Raw genomic sequence first — 17,451 nt, forward strand, 5'->3', positions numbered from 1 at the left:
AGCCCATAGAGCCTCTGTGACCCTTGCCGTTGGTCCAATCGACCTTGAGGTGAGATCGCTATGAGCTCGCAAGCCCAGGGCTAGCCGCCTTGGTCATCGGGGAAGCTCGGCCTGGGGAGGATGGCCTGCCTAGGGTTTGTCACACGCCTCCCCAAGGCAAATGTCCCCCATGCCGGAGATATTTGGCGACGACAAGGCCATATCTGGTCTCACCGTGCCGAGGCTGGTGCGGTGAGATTGGTCGGACGTCCTATAGTTGATGGCTTGGGGCAGTGGCAGTGGTTCTGCCGGGAGAGGTCGGATGTCCTATAGTTAAGGGTATTTTTTTTCTATCTAGATCTTTATTATTATATTCCGTGCTAGTTTCAAAATCCAACCAAACACAGATTTTGAATTAGAATTTCAATTTTATTACCCTCCAATTATATTCTTAGTCAATTCTAATCCCCTCTAATTCAATTCCACCGAACCAAATGCCACGTGAGAGTTTGCTAATGGGGCTCTCACGATATCGCAACTCAACTTTTATATATTGTAACAGAATAGATGAGAAGGGAATCATGGATAAACTTCAATGACAGATCGTAAACCCAATATAGGACGCATCACGTAATCGCTAAAACCGGCATGCGCGAAGAGCTTGGCCCACTCCTCTTTGTTTCTTTCGAATCCCAGGACGTTTATCATGACTACGTCGGCCAAGAGCTGTGTTTCCTTAATATTCTCATCTCCTACGGTTGGGTCGTCCATCACCGTCTCTATAATGATCAGCTTCCCTCCCTCCTCTTTTCTTGGTATAGCTTCCTTGCACTTCTTCAGTATTTTTACGCTCTCTTCGTCAGTCCAGTCATGCAATATCCACTGTATAAATAATCCAAGTCAGCAGAATCTCAAAATTGACAATCCAGAGCAAATTAGGCAAATCAATACTAATTAATTGCCAGCAAGTACATATCTCTGGTTGTTATTTTTCTTTTTTTTTTTTTCGGATACAAAAGTGAGACCATGGCTCTAGAAAGGAATACAGAGGAGATATTACCCACAAAATAAAAAGGAATACATAGGAGAAGGAAAAGATTATCTTGTTACCATCAATTACTAAAAACTTGCCGTAATAGAAAATAAAGGCGCATAGCTACTCCCAGTAGAGAGATTGAACCGAGGATTTGTTGGTAAGAGATCAGGGGTACTGATTCCATTGCACAAGACCCCCAGCCCCTTTCTCGGAAATTAGTTTCTTTTGGTTTTTCTTTTTCCTATTTATAAGCCGATTAAGTGATAGGAAAAAGAACGAGTAACAAAATAGTCCGCTTGTCCTCGCATTACACAGGCTTTTACGTTGATATATTTTAATTAATATTTTATGCAATATGTTTTACAAGTACAATGAAATGATGACTTGTAATAAATTCCTTCTGTTGGTCGAGAAAACTATTTGGATGGCGACTTGTAGTTTAATTGTCAATCATTTTTCTTTTTTAAGATTTTAATTAATACTTTGTAAATTCAATATACAAATTTGTAGTAATTACAGATGGCATGAAATATATAATAATAACGAAGAATAGTTTTAATACTTCTTATACGTCAAATAGTTGATTGCCTGTAGAAAAACATTCACCGCTGAAATATATAATGTTGTATATTATACAATCAATTATAAAATTATGCAAGTGACGGGAGAATATTTCCAAATTGGAACTTGAAAATAATATGAAAAAAAAAAGTTTACATAACTTGAAACATAATATGATGAAAAAATATTAAAATAACTTGAAAAATAATAGGAAGAAAAAATGTTGAAATACAACATTATTGAAATCTATTTTTATTATTTTTATTATTTTCAACTTATTTGTAGATACTTTACTCTATTTTTCACCTTATCAATTTGCCATAAGTTATTTTTTATTTTCCTTGAACTTTTTGTGTGAGAAATCCCTTATGTATTTATATAATTTAAGATTTGAACCAAATAATAAGACTGAAGCATGTCAAATATAAACTAGAATAAATTAAAAGATATCCTATCAATATTTTTTTTTTAAGAGAACTTGATCAACTTATAAGAATAGTGTTCTAGAAACGCATACAGATTGAAAGGTATTCACATAAACAAGTGCGCCTAATACTAAATCAATAAATCAAATAAAAATTGGTAAAATAAAACTGAATAATAAAAATCTAACAAATGAAAGAAAATGAAACAAAAGGAATTGACTTTTGGGGAGCCAAAGACAATGTTTAGTAAGCACCATTGTTCTTCCAATGTACAAATTATTGAAATCATTGTTATTATTACCACGGACTCAAAACAAAATCTACTAAGAATTTTGAAATATGTACAAAATAATTATTAGGTAATTTGTATGTATATGTTTTAATGCGCCGAACATGAAGGAATAATAAACCACGACTTGATGGTTTATCGAGAAAACTTGTGTGGAAACTCCTAATCGAAGGAATTGGAGACTCTCATGAAATTATTCTAAATTATGATATATATTGATTTAGTGATCCTATATATCAATCGTATTCTATGCTCGTAGATTGATGATACGTTCTTGAAGTTCATCCCACGATAAAGAAAAATATGTGCATGGCGCGCATAGTACGTACCTTTAAAAGAATTGCATCAGCGGGTGGGATTTTCTCATTAAACATGTCCCCTCCAACATACTTCAAGTTCCTAGTCCCTTGCAGACCGGCCACCACATGCGGGAGATCGAACACGGTGCACTCCATATGCGGGAAAGCATCTGCGATCGCCTTGCCTGTCTCCCCGGTCCCGCCCCCTACATCCACGAGCGACTTCAACCCTTCAAACGCCCACTTGCAGTGGTCCGTCAACACCCTTGCAACCAACCGAGAATCGCTAGCCATGGCACCGTTAAATAGGCACCCCAACTCGGGATTTCTGGCCACAAGATCCCAGGCTTTCAGTCCATGAGCCGTCTCTACCGGGGAAAGATCATCATTTTGGAACCAGGAACTCAAACAATCCATCGACTTAATCGAAACGGGATCGAGCATGAACCGCACAAATGGTTCCAAATTGACAGGATTGTCTCTGAGGAGGAGTTCGGATGCACTGTTGAGCGAATAGGCCTCCTCATCCTCGTGAGCACCTCCTCTTTTTCTGATCTGCAGCTCGAAGAAGCCCCAGTGGACGAGTACACGCATAACGCGGTACAGGCAACGAGCCTTCCCGGGGCAGACCGGGATTGCTTCCACAAGCTGCTTAAAGGTCATGGGTCCACCGTGGCTTTGAATTGCGTCAGGTATGCCGAGTTCTAAGGAGCATTTCAAGCACATTGAACTGACATAGCTGTAGCAATGCTTCCATATGTGGGCCTGAGCTTGAAGAAGTTGCACGGGCATTGCTTTCTCCGCTCCATCATTAGATGAAAATGAACCCATTAGATGTACTCACCGATTGACTAGCGGAGAGGGGCTCTCAAAAACTTTTATCCCAAAGGCAAACAGAGAGCAAGCTAGTGATCATAGAAAGTGCGAGATTCACAAGGAAAGTAATATATAGCTTAGTACTCAACTTGCGATGTCCATCCGCAATCTATGTACATACATATAATATATATATATATATATATATATGAAAACAAAACCTTTGAGTCGAATTGTCACGCCCCTACGTCATAAAAAACGGAAAAGGGAACTCTCATCATCATTTATAAATTTGAAAAAACATTATATGAAATGTTCTTTTTTAGCACCAAAATATATCAACTATACAATGTATACATCTATAAGTCCAAAATATATCAATGGAAGATAGATATATATTCAATTTATACATATGTGCAAACCAATATATATATATATGTGTGTGTATATCAATTCTTTCAATAATATTTTGCATTGCCAAATAAGTAAAAAATATATTAACATAATATATATATATATAGAATATACATATAACTCCAAAATATACATATATATTCAATATATACATAAGCCCAACCATATATATATATATATATATATATATATATATATATTGCGCTATATAAGTAGAAAGGATGTTTTAAAATCATTCTACAAATGGGTTATTATGTCATATATTTCATAATATCACCGGTTTCTCAAATCCATCACATGGTTTTAATTTTTTCTCAAATCTATTATGGGGCAAAAGGCGATAGTGGCAAGAATGTCCCACTTATGTTCCACATCAGTAACAATGTTAAATTTTAATAGAGAAGTTAACACCATGATAGATTTGGAACCAAATGTAAACTATGGGTATTTCTGAGTAATTTTTAAACCATGTGATGGATTTGAGAAACTGGTGATACAATAGGATATCTGATGTAATAACTCATTCCAGAAATATATATGCATATCTGTTAATTCTGTTATTTAACCTTATGATCTTTATCTATATATATATATATATATAGTACCAAAAATCTGAATTCATGAATTTGAAGCACAGCGTCAACGAATAAAGGTAACTATGCCATCTCCTTTCCATTAACCAAATTGGATATGTGCCTAGAAAAGACTAAATTCATGCTCACGTGTGGTACATCTATTTTCATTCATTGATCTTTTTTTCTGTAAATGATATTGCAGATTTTGAGGTTTTAAAATGGTTTATCATATGATGGAAGAATTGAGACATGAAACAGATACATGGCTAATTAGAGTGAGATTGACAAGATTGTGAGATGCTGTGAACACAATGACTAATAAAATTATTAATCTTAATATGATTTTCCTTGATGAAGAGGTCTGTTTTTGCATTTTTTATTAAATATATATTATTTTTCATAGAATTGATTAGTATGAAATTATGCTTCTAATGAAATTATGATTCTATAATGCATGCAAGCATAAGAAAGTCTCAAATCGATTTGTTCCGACCGTTACTTCGTGAAGGATACTTATACATTGTCAACTAATGAAATTAGAGATCTTTACATTTCAAGATTTCTTTTTTATTTCATTCATATAAATATTCCGATATAATAAATTTTTTCCTCTTCACAAATATCTATGCATGTTTCCCCTCCTATTTTTTCTTGGATTTCAATTTGATTTATTGTTATAATCTTTTGAGATTATTATATTTTACCCGTTTATTTGATGTTTTGTTAGATGCAGTTAATTACTTTGCTCGAATAATTAGTATGTATTTGATATGAATGGTTTTCGAATTTATTGATATCTATAACAATAACATAATTTATCCGATTTATGATAAGTAATATTTATAAGAGACGCATATAACTATTTGCTAAGATTAGTTTTGCAACTAAAAGTTAATTATTTAACTTATGCTTGCACAATGCGAGGGTTTTTAACTAGTTAAAATACATAATAGCTTAACAAAAGAGATTGTAGCATAGTAGCATACGTCCTCCCCTAGTAACTAAGAGGTTTCATGTTGGATATCTAGTGGGATTATATATACTCATTATTAGATATTAGGATTTTTATTTCATTGTACTAACCCATAAGCCTTCATTGAAATTGAAAAATAAAATATATAATAACACAGTAGCACATGTCCTCCTCTAGTAACTAAGAGGTTTCATGTTGCATACCCAGTGGTGGACTACTCGTGCTCCTTTATTAGCTATTAGGATTTTTATTTCATTATACTAAGTTCACAAGCCTCCATTGTAATTGAAAAATAAAATATATAATAGTTGAGAGTGTCGTAATGCAATAGCGCGTACCTTCCCCTGTTAACCAGGAGATTACAAGTTCATTTCACATTGTGAAACTCGTTATGCCCCTTTATTTTTTTTCAATGTGTACCTTAGTATAGATAAGTCAAACGGCTCCTAACTAATTCAGTTCGAGCCAAGTCAGCCCATTAAGAGTAAAACTCTCACAATCAATGATATTCTCCTTTATTATAATATATTAGGATTACGATTTCTATTTCATTGTAATAGACTTATGAGCCACCTTAAAATCGAAAAAAAAAAATACATATGTCTATAGATATTTATAATATAAACCGGAGCTATGGGGGCTCAGCCAAATGTCCTCGAAATCCTTAGTTCATGAATAGAATTTCTTGCATTCTTGAGTTTTTCTATTTTATATTAATATAAATCATTGTTGATTATGTAATATTAATTTAATAAATCATGAGTATAATTTTTAAAATAAAATGAATATTCTTTATAAGATATATCAATATAGCAGAATATTTTAAAAACTTTGTTAGTATGTTTTATTGTTTGCATAATGTTTGATAATCTTGAATTTTGTTTGTTTGAAATAAAACTTTAATGTCAAATCACATAAATATTAGTATTGTTGGGAATTGGTGTATGCCCTAGAGGCAATCTATAATCAGTTCTGTAATATGATATCTATTTCATTATATTACGAGGCATATCTGTTATTGTGTAGATTGCGCTAAATATGATTTTACACAATAATGTCCTTGGAATAGTAGGTTCAATAGGCATCAAGTGTGACTTGATTGTGAGATCCTATAATTAATGAACATTATTCCTAAATGTCCATAGTCAAAGTATTATCGTTAATTAGGACAACGATAATACGGTTAGACTAGTGTGAGTGTTGATTGATGACCAAGTCTCATAGGTCATGGATATGGAGATATCAAATCACACCACATGTATACATTAAGAGTAATGTGTATTGGACTGACCCACCATGAGATTGCTACATGGTTTGTTACGTGATTGTCATTAGCATATCTCAAAGTGACTATAGTGTAATGGTCCTTTGACTTGAGGTCACCATAGATTCCTACATGTAATGTCATATACTTTGATACTGTCAAACGCCACTGTAACAGGATGGTTATAAAGACAGTTATTGGGTATACCACAGAGCATGGAGAGGAATGTGAGTGATCAAATAGAATTTTGTCCCTCCTACGAAACGGGAGCGATATCTCACGGCCACTTGGTGGTTAAGTCTAAAAGTGTATGCATACCCAAATGAGTCGATATAGCGATATCGAGCTCATTTGTTCTGATAGACTTACCCAGTAACCAAGAAAGAGAGATATTGAGCCATACAAGATGTCATCGACCATGCCTTGGGCTCAATAGAGATATAGAGGACAATGGATTATATTACACGGTAATAAGGTCACAAGGTTCGTCGAGAAATTGACTTTCGATTACTTGAGTAACATGATGCATTGCTAGATGCCGCTCACTGTTTGTAATATTAAATAGAGATTTCGATATTACTATCACGTAATTGGGAACCTACAGGGTCACACACTACGACTAAATTGACGAGATATTTTGAAACAATAAAAATCGTCTAATAGAGATTAGATGATTTATGGTGCGACTAATTAATCGGATATTTAATGAGATTAAATTTGTCGATTAATTAGACTCGATTTATTAGATTAAATGGACCAAATTGATGCACGATTAATACGTGACACATGGGCCATACATATGTCTACATTTATACATACACATGGCTAATTAAATGATGCCATTTACCTAGACACATGTCATGTAGGGAGCCCATGTAATTCTAATTAACCCACATCGGTGGATTTGAATTTTCTTCTTCCCTTCCTGTTTGTTATATAAAGGGTACAGAGCATACAAATATTATATAGATGAGATATATGTATGCATGTGTTTTGTGTACGTTTACATACACAAATATATAAGATATACATGTATGTATAATAAATGGGCATAATTGAGTTGATTGTTCAACTCATTAGGTCCAATTAAGTCTAATAAATTTCGAGAGTCGCACCAGTGTTTCTTTTGTCTTTCGTGTTGGTCACTAGCACCGCCGATCTCGAAGACTCGTCGACAAAATCGGTGTGGACACGGTAGAGGCGTCACGCGTGGGACGCTCGGTCGACAACTTTAAATATTCCAGGTACGCTTTTATTTACTCTTATTCTTCTAGTAGGTCTTGGAATTAGTTTCACGGGTAGAAATTTTGAATTTCTGTTCCTTTTTCGTTTCCGTTGCGCCCCGTGAAACTAGCAATTGGTATCAGAGCCTAGCTAGTTAGAATCTGAGTAGATAATAGCATAAATATGATTTTATGCTTGGTACTGGTATGATTATGTTTGATATTTGCGGTGCATGACTGTTAAACATGGACTATGTCCTAGTTGTGTTAGTATAATAGTTATACGTGTGGACTATTATGTAATAGTTACATAATAGTGTATAGTGAGAAGCGATTAAATGTTAATCAAATCCCTCAAAATATTAAGTCCATATCCTTCCACCGTGTAACGCTCGTCAAGACCAAGATCGATGAGTGTGTAGACCTTGCCTTCGCAGGATGCCCTTATCTATCCTAGTAAGACGTTGTGTTTACCAGTGGGTCGGACTTAACTGAGCAAGCCTAATAGGATTAGGAGTTCAGAGGCATGTAGTTGGGCATCGATCTATAAGATAGATTGAAATAAAGGAGTTATTCACTCAACTAATCAAGAGTTGCATGTGATGCAATTGGGAAAGTGAATTCCCTACCTAAATAGCCGTTCTGTTCTGGGTGAATCAAGCCATCGCTGACTCAGAGCTTGGTGAGATATGGATCTTGAGCTACTATAAGAATGATATTCTCTGAATCAATGTTGAGGGTCATTGATTTGATATAAATAGTGGGAGCAATATTTATAAAGTCCTCATTAAATATTGTTGTGTCATAATACTTTTTTGTATATTTCTATGGTAGTTACCATGGCAGGGAGCACTTCTAGTACTTTCTGTTTGCGATCCGTCCTTGATAAGGACAAACTGTCAGGGAATATTTCCTTGGTTGGTATCGAAACTTGAGAGTTTGTTCTCACCAAGAAAAGAAGCTATATGTCTTAGAGCAACCTCTTCTTGCTTCGCCACCGCCTGACGATGCCCCCCAAGCTGAGAAAGATGCTTATAGTAAGCATCATGATGATGCCGTAAACGTCGGATGTCTCATGTTAGTCACCATGTACTCGGAGCTTCAGAAGCAACACGAGAACATGAAGGCGTACGATATGATCGTGCATCTCAGGCAGCTCTATCAAGAGCAGGCCCGACATGAGAGATTCGAGATCTCTAAAGCACTTTTTCAAGCAAGGTTGACTGAGGGTAGCCCGGTGGGTCTTCATGTACTCAAGATGATTGGGTACGTTGAGACTCTGGGAAGACTGGGATTTCCTCTTGGTCAAGAGTTGGCCACAGATTTAGTCCTACAGTCGCTGCCCAGCAGTTATAGTCAGTTCATTATGAGCTATATATGAATGACTACAATAAACCATTGCCTGAACTGCTTAGCATGTTGAGAACAACTGAGCTGATATCAGCAAGGGGACATCCGTTCTAATGGTCCAAGGACCAAAAGAAAGGGCAAGAGCAAGAGTAAAGGCAAGAAGGCTAAAGGTGCATCCAATTTTGACTTGGGTGCGTTGAAGCCTAAAGCCAAGGTGGCGAAGAATGATTACTGCTTTCCATTGTGGCAACACTGGACATTGGAAGCGGAATTGTAAGATATACCTGGAAGAGTTGAAGAAGAAGAGGGAATGAGACTTCCACTTCAGGTATCCATGTTTATAGAAATTAATGTATCTACTACTTCTACATCTTTGGGTATTAGATACCGGATGTGGTGCTCATATTTGTGGAAATATGCAGGACCTAAAGGACAGTAGATCGTTGACAAAGGGCGAGGTGGACCTACGAGTTGGAAATGGAGCAAGAGTTGCTACATTAACTGTAGGGACTTATCACCTAGTTTTACCTACTGGGCTTGTATTAGATCTTAACGACTGTTATTATGTACCTGCTATTAGTAGAAACATAATATCTGTTTCTTGTTTGGACAAGAAGGGATTTTTGTTTCACTATAAAGAACAAGTGTTGTTCTATGTACATGAATGATGTATATTATGGCAGTGCACATTTAAGTAATGGTCTGTATGTTCTTGATCTAGATACGCCTATTTATAATGTGGAAACCAAACGGCTCAAATCTAATGATTCGAACCCGACTTACCTCTGGCATTGTCGTTTAGGCCATATTAGCGAGAATCGCATCTCTAGACTCCATAAAGATGGATTACTGGACTCGTTTGATTTAGAATCGATCGAGACATGCGAACCTTGCTTAATGGGGAAAATGACTAAGGCCCCTTTTACTGGAAAAGGTGAGCGAGCTAGTGATCATCTGGCTCTCATACATACTGATGTATGTGCCAGTGAACAAGCTTGCTAGAGGTGGGTATCTCTACTTCATTACATTTACTGATGATTTCAGTAGATTTGGATATGTGTATTTGATGAAACACAAATCTGAATCCTTTGAAAAGTTTAAAGAATTTAAGAATGAAGTGGAGAATCAGTTGGGTAAGAGCATTAAAGTTCTTCGATCAGATCGAGGAGGTGAATATTTGAGCTATGAGTTTGCTGACTATCTTAAACAGTGTGGGATTTTATCTCACTAACTCCACCTGGAACACCACAGTGGAATGGTGTAGCTGAGAGGAGGAATCGAACTTTATTAGATATGGTTCGATCTTTGATGAGTCATGCAACTTATCTGACTGCCCTTCTGGGATATGCTCTACAGACAGCTGCTCTCATATTAAACAATGCTCCGTCGAAATCAGTTGAAAGGACACCATATAGATGTGGTATGGGAAACGTCCCAAGATGTTTTTTCTAAAAATATGGGGTTGCGAAGCTTATGTGAAGAGATTGTCTTCGGATAAGTTTGGCCCTAAATCGGACAAATGTTTACTTTGTGGGGTATCCTAAGGAAACTCGAGGATACTATTTCTATAATCCCATCGAGGGCAAAGTGTTTGTCGCTCGAACTGCGGTATTCCTTGAGAAAGAGTTTCTCTCCAAAGGAACTAGTGGGAGGAAATTAGAACTTGGGGAAGTTCTACCACAAAATGACATTGACCAATCGACGGGCGATGTTGCAGAACAAGTACCACACAGTTTGTTGTGGCACAATCTTCTACACAAGTGACACAGGAGCCTCGTAGGTCTGGTAGGATACGTCATGAGCCCGAGAGATATGGATTTCTCGTGACTCAAGATAATGACGTATTGCTCATAGATAATGATGAGCCTACAACCTATGCGGAAGCCGTAATAGGCTCTGACTCTGAGAAATGGCTGGTGGCCATGAGATCTGAGATGGAGTCCATGTACACTAACCAAGTATGGACTTTGGTTGATCCACCTGAAGGGGCAAAACCCATTGGGTGTAAGTGGGTCTTCAAGAAGAAGATTGACATGGACGGTAATGTGATTACCTTTAAGGGCCGACTTGTGGCAAAAGGTTTCAGACAAGTTCATGGTGTTGACTATGACGAACCTTTTCCCCGTAGCTATGCTTAAATCCATCAGGATCTTGCTTGCAATTGCAGCTTATTATGATTATGAGATCTGGCAAATGGATGTCAAAACTGCTTTCCTGAACGGGAATCTCCTCGAGGATGTGTTTATGACACAACCTGAGGGTTTTGTCGATCCACATTGTGCCGGAAAAGTTTGTAAGCTACAACGGTCTATTTATGGGCTGAAGCAAGCTTCTAGGAGCTGGAATCTTCTGTTTTGATGATGCAATCAAAGAGTTTGGCTTCATCAAGAATGAAGATGAACCCTGTGTTTACAAGAAGTTAGTGGGAGCGTAGTAATCTTCCTGGTGTTGTATGTAGACGACATACTTCTGATTGGGAATGACATTCCTTCCCTACAGTCTGTGAAGACTTGGTTGGGAAGGTGTTTCTCTATGAAGGACTTAGGCGAAGCTACCTACGTGCTAGGTATCAGGATCTATAGAGATAGATCGAGGAGACTGCTTGGCTTAAGTCAGAGTGCATACATAGATAAAGTGCTTCGGCGATTTAGCATCCAGGATTCTAAGAAAGGGTCGCTGCCTATGTTACATGGCATAAGCCTTTCGAAGGCTCAGTGTCCTTCTACTCGAGAGGAGAGGGACCGCATGAATAGGATTCCATATGCGTCAGCTATTGGATCCATCATGTATGCTATGTTATGCACTCGATCAGATGTCTCGTATGCTTTGAGTATGACGAGTCGATACCAATCAGATCCAGGTGAAAGACACTGGATTGCAGTAGAGAACATCCTTAAGTACTTACGAAGGACTAAGGAGATGTTTTTGGTATATGGAAGCGAAGAAGAGCTCGTTGTAAGAGGTTACACCGATGCTAACTTCCAGACCGATAAGGACGACAGTAGATCGCAGTCAGGGTATGTGTTTTGCCTGAATGGAGGTGCTGTGAGTTGGAAGAGTTCCAAACAGGAGACAGTAGCCGATTCTACCACAGAGGCCGAGTATATTGCTGCCTCTAACGCTGCAAAAGAGGCCGTTTGGATCAAGAAGTTCGTGACAGAACTTGTTGTGGTTCCTAGCATCGCAGACCCAGTGGATCTCTATTGTGACAACAATGGAGCCATTGCGCAAGCTAAGGAACCCAGGTCTCACCAGGGATCCAAACATATACTCAGACGCTTCCATCTCATTCGCGAGATCATCGACAGAGGAGATGTGAAGATATGCAGAATACCAACAGATGAGAATCTCGCAGATCCACTTACGAAGCCTCTTGTGCAGCGCAAGCACGAGGCTCACACTAGATCTATTTTGGCATTAGACAGATGCCAGATTGGCTCTAGTGCAAGTGGGAGATTGTTGGGAATTGGTGTATGCCCTATAGGCAATCTATAATCAGTTCTGTAATATGATATCTATTTCATTATATTACGAGGCATATCTGTTATTGTGTAGATTGCGCTAAATATGATTTTACACAATAATGTCCTTGGAATAGTAGGTTCAATAGGCATCAAGTGTGACTTGATTGTGAGATCCTATAATTAATGAACATTATTCCTAAATGTCCATAGTCAAAGTATTATCGTTAATTAGGACAACGATAATACGGTTAGACTAGTGTGAGTGTTGATTGATGACCAAGTCTCATAGGTCATGGATATGGAGATATCAAATCACACCACATGTATACATTAAGAGTAATGTGTATGGACTGACCCACCATGAGATTGCTACATGGTTTGTTACGTGATTGTCATTAGCATATCTCAAAGTGACTATAGTGTAATGGTCCTTTGACTTGAGGTCACCATAGATTCCTACATGTAATGTCATATACTTTGATACTGTCAAACGCCACTGTAACAGGATGGTTATAAGACAGTTATTGGGTATACCACAGAGCATGGAGAGGAATGTGAGTGATCAAAATAGAATTTGTCCCTCCTACGAAACGGGAGCGATATCTCACGGCCACTTGGTGGTTAAGTCTAAAAGTGTATGCATACCCAAATGAGTCGATATAGCGATATCGAGCTCATTTGTTCTGATAGACTTACCCAGTAAACCAAGAAAGAGAGATATTGAGCCATACAGGATGTCATCGACCATGCCTTGGGCTCAATAGAGATATAGAGGACAATGGATTATATTACACGGTATATAGGTCACAAGGTTCGTCGAGAAATTGACTTTTCGATTACTTGAGTAACAGTGATGCATTGCTAGATGCCGCTCACTGTTTGTAATATTAAAATAGAGATTTCGATATTACTATCAACGTAATTGGGAACCTACAGGGTCACACACGACTAAATAATGTGACGAGATATTTTGAAATAATAAAAATCTCTAATAGAGATTAGATGATTTATGGTGCGACTAATTAATCGGATATTTAATGAGATTAAATTTGTCGATTAATTAGACTCGATTTATTAGATTAAATGGACCAATTGATGCACGATTAATACGGTGACACATGGGCCATACATATGTCTACATTTATACATACACATGGGCTAATTAAATGATGCCATTTACCTAGACACATGTCATGTAGGGAGCCCATGTAATTCTAATCCCACATCGGTGGGATTTGAATTCTCTTCCCTTCCTGTTTGTTATATAAAGGGTACAGAGCATACAAATATTATATAGATGAGATATATATGTATGCATGTGTTTGTGTACGTTTACATACACAAATATAAGATATACATGTATGTATATAAATGGGCATAATTGAGTTGAATTGTTCAACTCATTAGGTCCAATTAAGTCTAATAAATTTCGAGAGTCGCACCAGTGTTTCTTTCGAGTGTTGGTCACTAGCACCGCCCGATCTCGAAGACTCGTCGACAAAATCGGTGTGGACACCGGTAGAGGCGTCACGTGTGGGACGCTCGGTCGACAACTTTAAATATTCCAGGTACGCTTTTATTTACTCTTATTCTTCTAGTAGGTCTTGGAATTAGTTTCACGGGTATGAAATTTTGAATTTCTGTTCCTTTTTCGTTTCCGTTGCGCCCCGTGAAACTAGCAAGTATATATTACTATATCTATGTCTATATCTAATCTATATCTATATCTATCTATATAATAAAAAGTACAGTTGCAATGGGCACGGTCAAATAGTCTTAAAACGCTCGATTATTCATGAAATTTTCTTGATATTTTAAGTTTCTTTTAAAAAATTAAAATTTGTAAAAGACAGATATATATTTGTGGGAACATTCATTATTGTCTCAAATTTTTAGGTTTCTTTTAAATAAATAATTTTTAAAATTTTATTTTATAGATTTTCAAGACATAAAAATAGATTGTGAGATCGATTGTTATTTTCTCGATTTCACGGGCATTTTTAAAGAGATGATCTAATCTTTAAATTTTGAAAACATATAATTATAGATTTTTAGAACCAATCAATAATTTCTCAGATGTTTGAGCTTTTCTTAGAAAGAATGTTTTAATTGTTTAAAATGTATAGATATAGTGATGAGACAGTCATAATTTATTTTCAAAAAATAAATTAAATCATATTTTCAAAAAATATGATGTGTTAGCAAATGAAACCATCATTTTTATAGATATAGGTATCTATATTACATTCTATATTATACGTTATAAATAATAGAGATACCACTAAAACTCTTCAACTAAATTGTGATTGATCCAACTCTAAAATATATTGGTACCACTAAAACTCTTCAACTTTTCACGCGTGAGTTTATTTTAGTATGTCTGCAATTAGATTTTTGAATGTGTGTTTTTCGGTCTTTTACCTTTTCTCGCACATAAAATTTTTTTAGAACTTTTTTTAAAATATAAATTTGTGTAGAATTTTTTAGGCTCTTCAATTTTATGTATGTGATATTAACATAAGATATGATGTAATGCCATATGAATCTTGAAAATGTTGAACGCATAAAATTCATCTTGCAATGATTGGAATATACCTTTTCAATTTTATGTATAGTCTTGAGAATATTTGAATTTTCAAGGCTTATATTGATTCATCTTCTTTTATTTAATTTTTTTGCTTATCTTATTCGTGAAATTGAATTACAATTAATCTTATATATGTAATAATAATTTATATATGTAAATTTACTATTCTCAATAATTTATATCACATGTTTTATAATACAATTAGTAAAAAGATTATGTTATATTCCGTGCAATGCACGGGGTCCACGACTAGTGTATATATATATATATATATATATAATAGCTCAACTGTTTCTCTATTTGTGGTGTTGATTTTGTCTTTTTCTTCTGAAAGTATATTCATAATTGTGATATTGATTTGTTTGGATAGAAAGGTATATATAATATATGTAGTACCGAAATATACAAGCGCAATCAATTTGCGAGGGGAAAAAGAAAAATCTTAATTGGTCAGTGGTACATTGCTGACTATTGAATTGGTTTGAATTGTCCTTGATTTTTGGAGAAAGGTGATCCATGTGATATGGAAAATTCTATGATACAAAATTTCCCAATTGAAGGTTTGATTCTTTATCCGCTAATAGTTGTTTCACTGGTTGAAATTTGCCTTGAAAATTTTCACCTAATAACCGCAAAGACTAATAGTATGAGAAATTGATTTCCAAGTGATAGGGTTGTAGACTATTCCATATCTTATTACCTGCACCGATGATGCCCAATCAGTAGTGATACTCTGTTCTTTTTCCTTTTCCCTTTTGATAAGAAAAATTCAATCCATATCTAGTAAGAGTTTTCAGCATTATGATTTCAATGGCAAGAAATTCAGATTATGAAAAATTGTCGTTCACGTGATTGTATCGTGGACTATTCCATATCTTATGACTAGCACAAAAAAGGCCCAATAAGCAGTGGTACTCTGTTTTTTTTTTTTGTAATAAAAGTCAATCCTAAACCCTATATATGGAACTTGTGAGAATTTAAATTGTCCATCGAACCGCAATTCTGTCGAAACAACAATGTCATGTTTTTAAGCCGTTGAGCTGACATTAACCTCAATTGCATACTCATCAATTGGCACTTCTTTCCTCTTCAGTGGGTTTTTCTACCAATATAGTTTTTCATAATTATAAAGACGTACCAGAAGAGAAATTCTAGTACTTTAAATGAGAGAGACTATAACATATGCTATTAAGACGATATTAGACATCAACTAAAAATGAATAGGTAGGACATATTATATATGGAAGTAATAATTCTTTTTTTTGTACGGCTTTGTTTCGTCACCATGACAAGTTGTCATGGTAGAATCCCCTTTCCTTTCAATGGTTTTTATGGGGATAGGAGCAGAGAGAGAGAGTCAATGGTAGAGAGATGTTCAAAACTTTATAATTTTACTATGTTTGTTTATAAAATTAAAATTAAATTTATTTTATCTTATCTTATTTTACTTTTTCTTAATTCATCAATATAATCATTATTTTTTATTTTTTTTTCAAATTTTCTCTCTTATTTTTATTATTTATTTTACAATTAATTTTAATATTAAATTCTTTCGACTATTCAATATTTTTCCTCATTTTCAACATTTTTTTTCTAAATTCAATAACACAATAATTACTTTTTAAAATTTTCTTCAAATCCTCTCGTATATTTTTCCCATTATTTTTATTTCTTTAAATCAAATTAAATTAAACTCAACTTTGTTACCAAATGCAAAAATACTTCTAAGTTTGTTCGTCCCTGTGAGAGAACAAACGATGTACGTAGAGAGTAAGTCGGTGTATATAAAAAGTAGATTGATGTATATGTACTTTATGTAAACAGTGATGAACTTGATGTATACAGAGACAAAATTAATATATAAAAGAACGCAATTGATGCCAAAAAAATAATAATAAGGATCCAATTGATGTATATTTGTCCATCTCAGGACAACCGTTAATTCACTCTGTTTTTATCGACCTACCATACGTACTTAATGTCCATCTTTAGAAATAAGATTGTAATGAAGTATAATAATCACCATTGCGATAATAAGATTGTAGTGAAGTATCATTTAAAATATGAATACAATGAAATCTATAGAAATCTGACCATCAATGGATTCAGATTGCGACGGTTGAATGCGAATTCTGCAACACACAGCGGAAAACTCGCGAACATCTTTTTTTTGAATGTCCAATCACTCAGGAAATT

The 17,451-nt window shown here is 35.5% G+C and overlaps 1 protein-coding gene across 2 annotated transcripts; it reads right to left on the minus strand.

Moving 5' to 3' along the window:
• Window positions 1-495: 495 nt before the first annotated feature.
• On the minus strand, window positions 496-3,574 carry LOC116202858 (trans-resveratrol di-O-methyltransferase-like). Of its 2 annotated transcripts, none has more exons than XM_031534488.1 (2): window positions 2,620-3,574; window positions 496-861 (listed from the first exon to the last, which is right to left on the minus strand). In XM_031534488.1, exons 1-2 carry the CDS (start codon window positions 3,418-3,420, stop codon window positions 559-561), a joined length of 1,104 nt encoding a protein of 367 aa, XP_031390348.1. In that variant the 5' UTR covers window positions 3,421-3,574; the 3' UTR covers window positions 496-558. The 2 variants fall into 2 exon arrangements, 1 of the variants encoding a protein (XP_031390348.1); XR_004156159.1 differs by lacking the exon at window positions 2,620-3,574 and adding an exon at window positions 1,090-1,700 and having other exon boundaries at window positions 721-861.
• Between the last annotated feature and the right edge of the window lie 13,877 nt (window positions 3,575-17,451).

The sequence above is a fragment of the Punica granatum genome, chromosome 4 (assembly GCF_007655135.1).
Source record: "Punica granatum isolate Tunisia-2019 chromosome 4, ASM765513v2, whole genome shotgun sequence".
Lineage (NCBI taxonomy): Eukaryota > Viridiplantae > Streptophyta > Magnoliopsida > Myrtales > Lythraceae > Punica > Punica granatum.

Coding starts and splice junctions, on each gene's coding strand:
- LOC116202858 (XM_031534488.1), bottom strand. CDS start 3,420: ATGGGTTCATTTTCATCTAATGATGGAGCGGAGAAAGCAATGCCCGTG. Junction 862..2,619: donor CTGATGCAATTCTTTTAAAG/GTACGTACTATG, acceptor TTATTTATACAG/TGGATATTGCATGACTGGAC.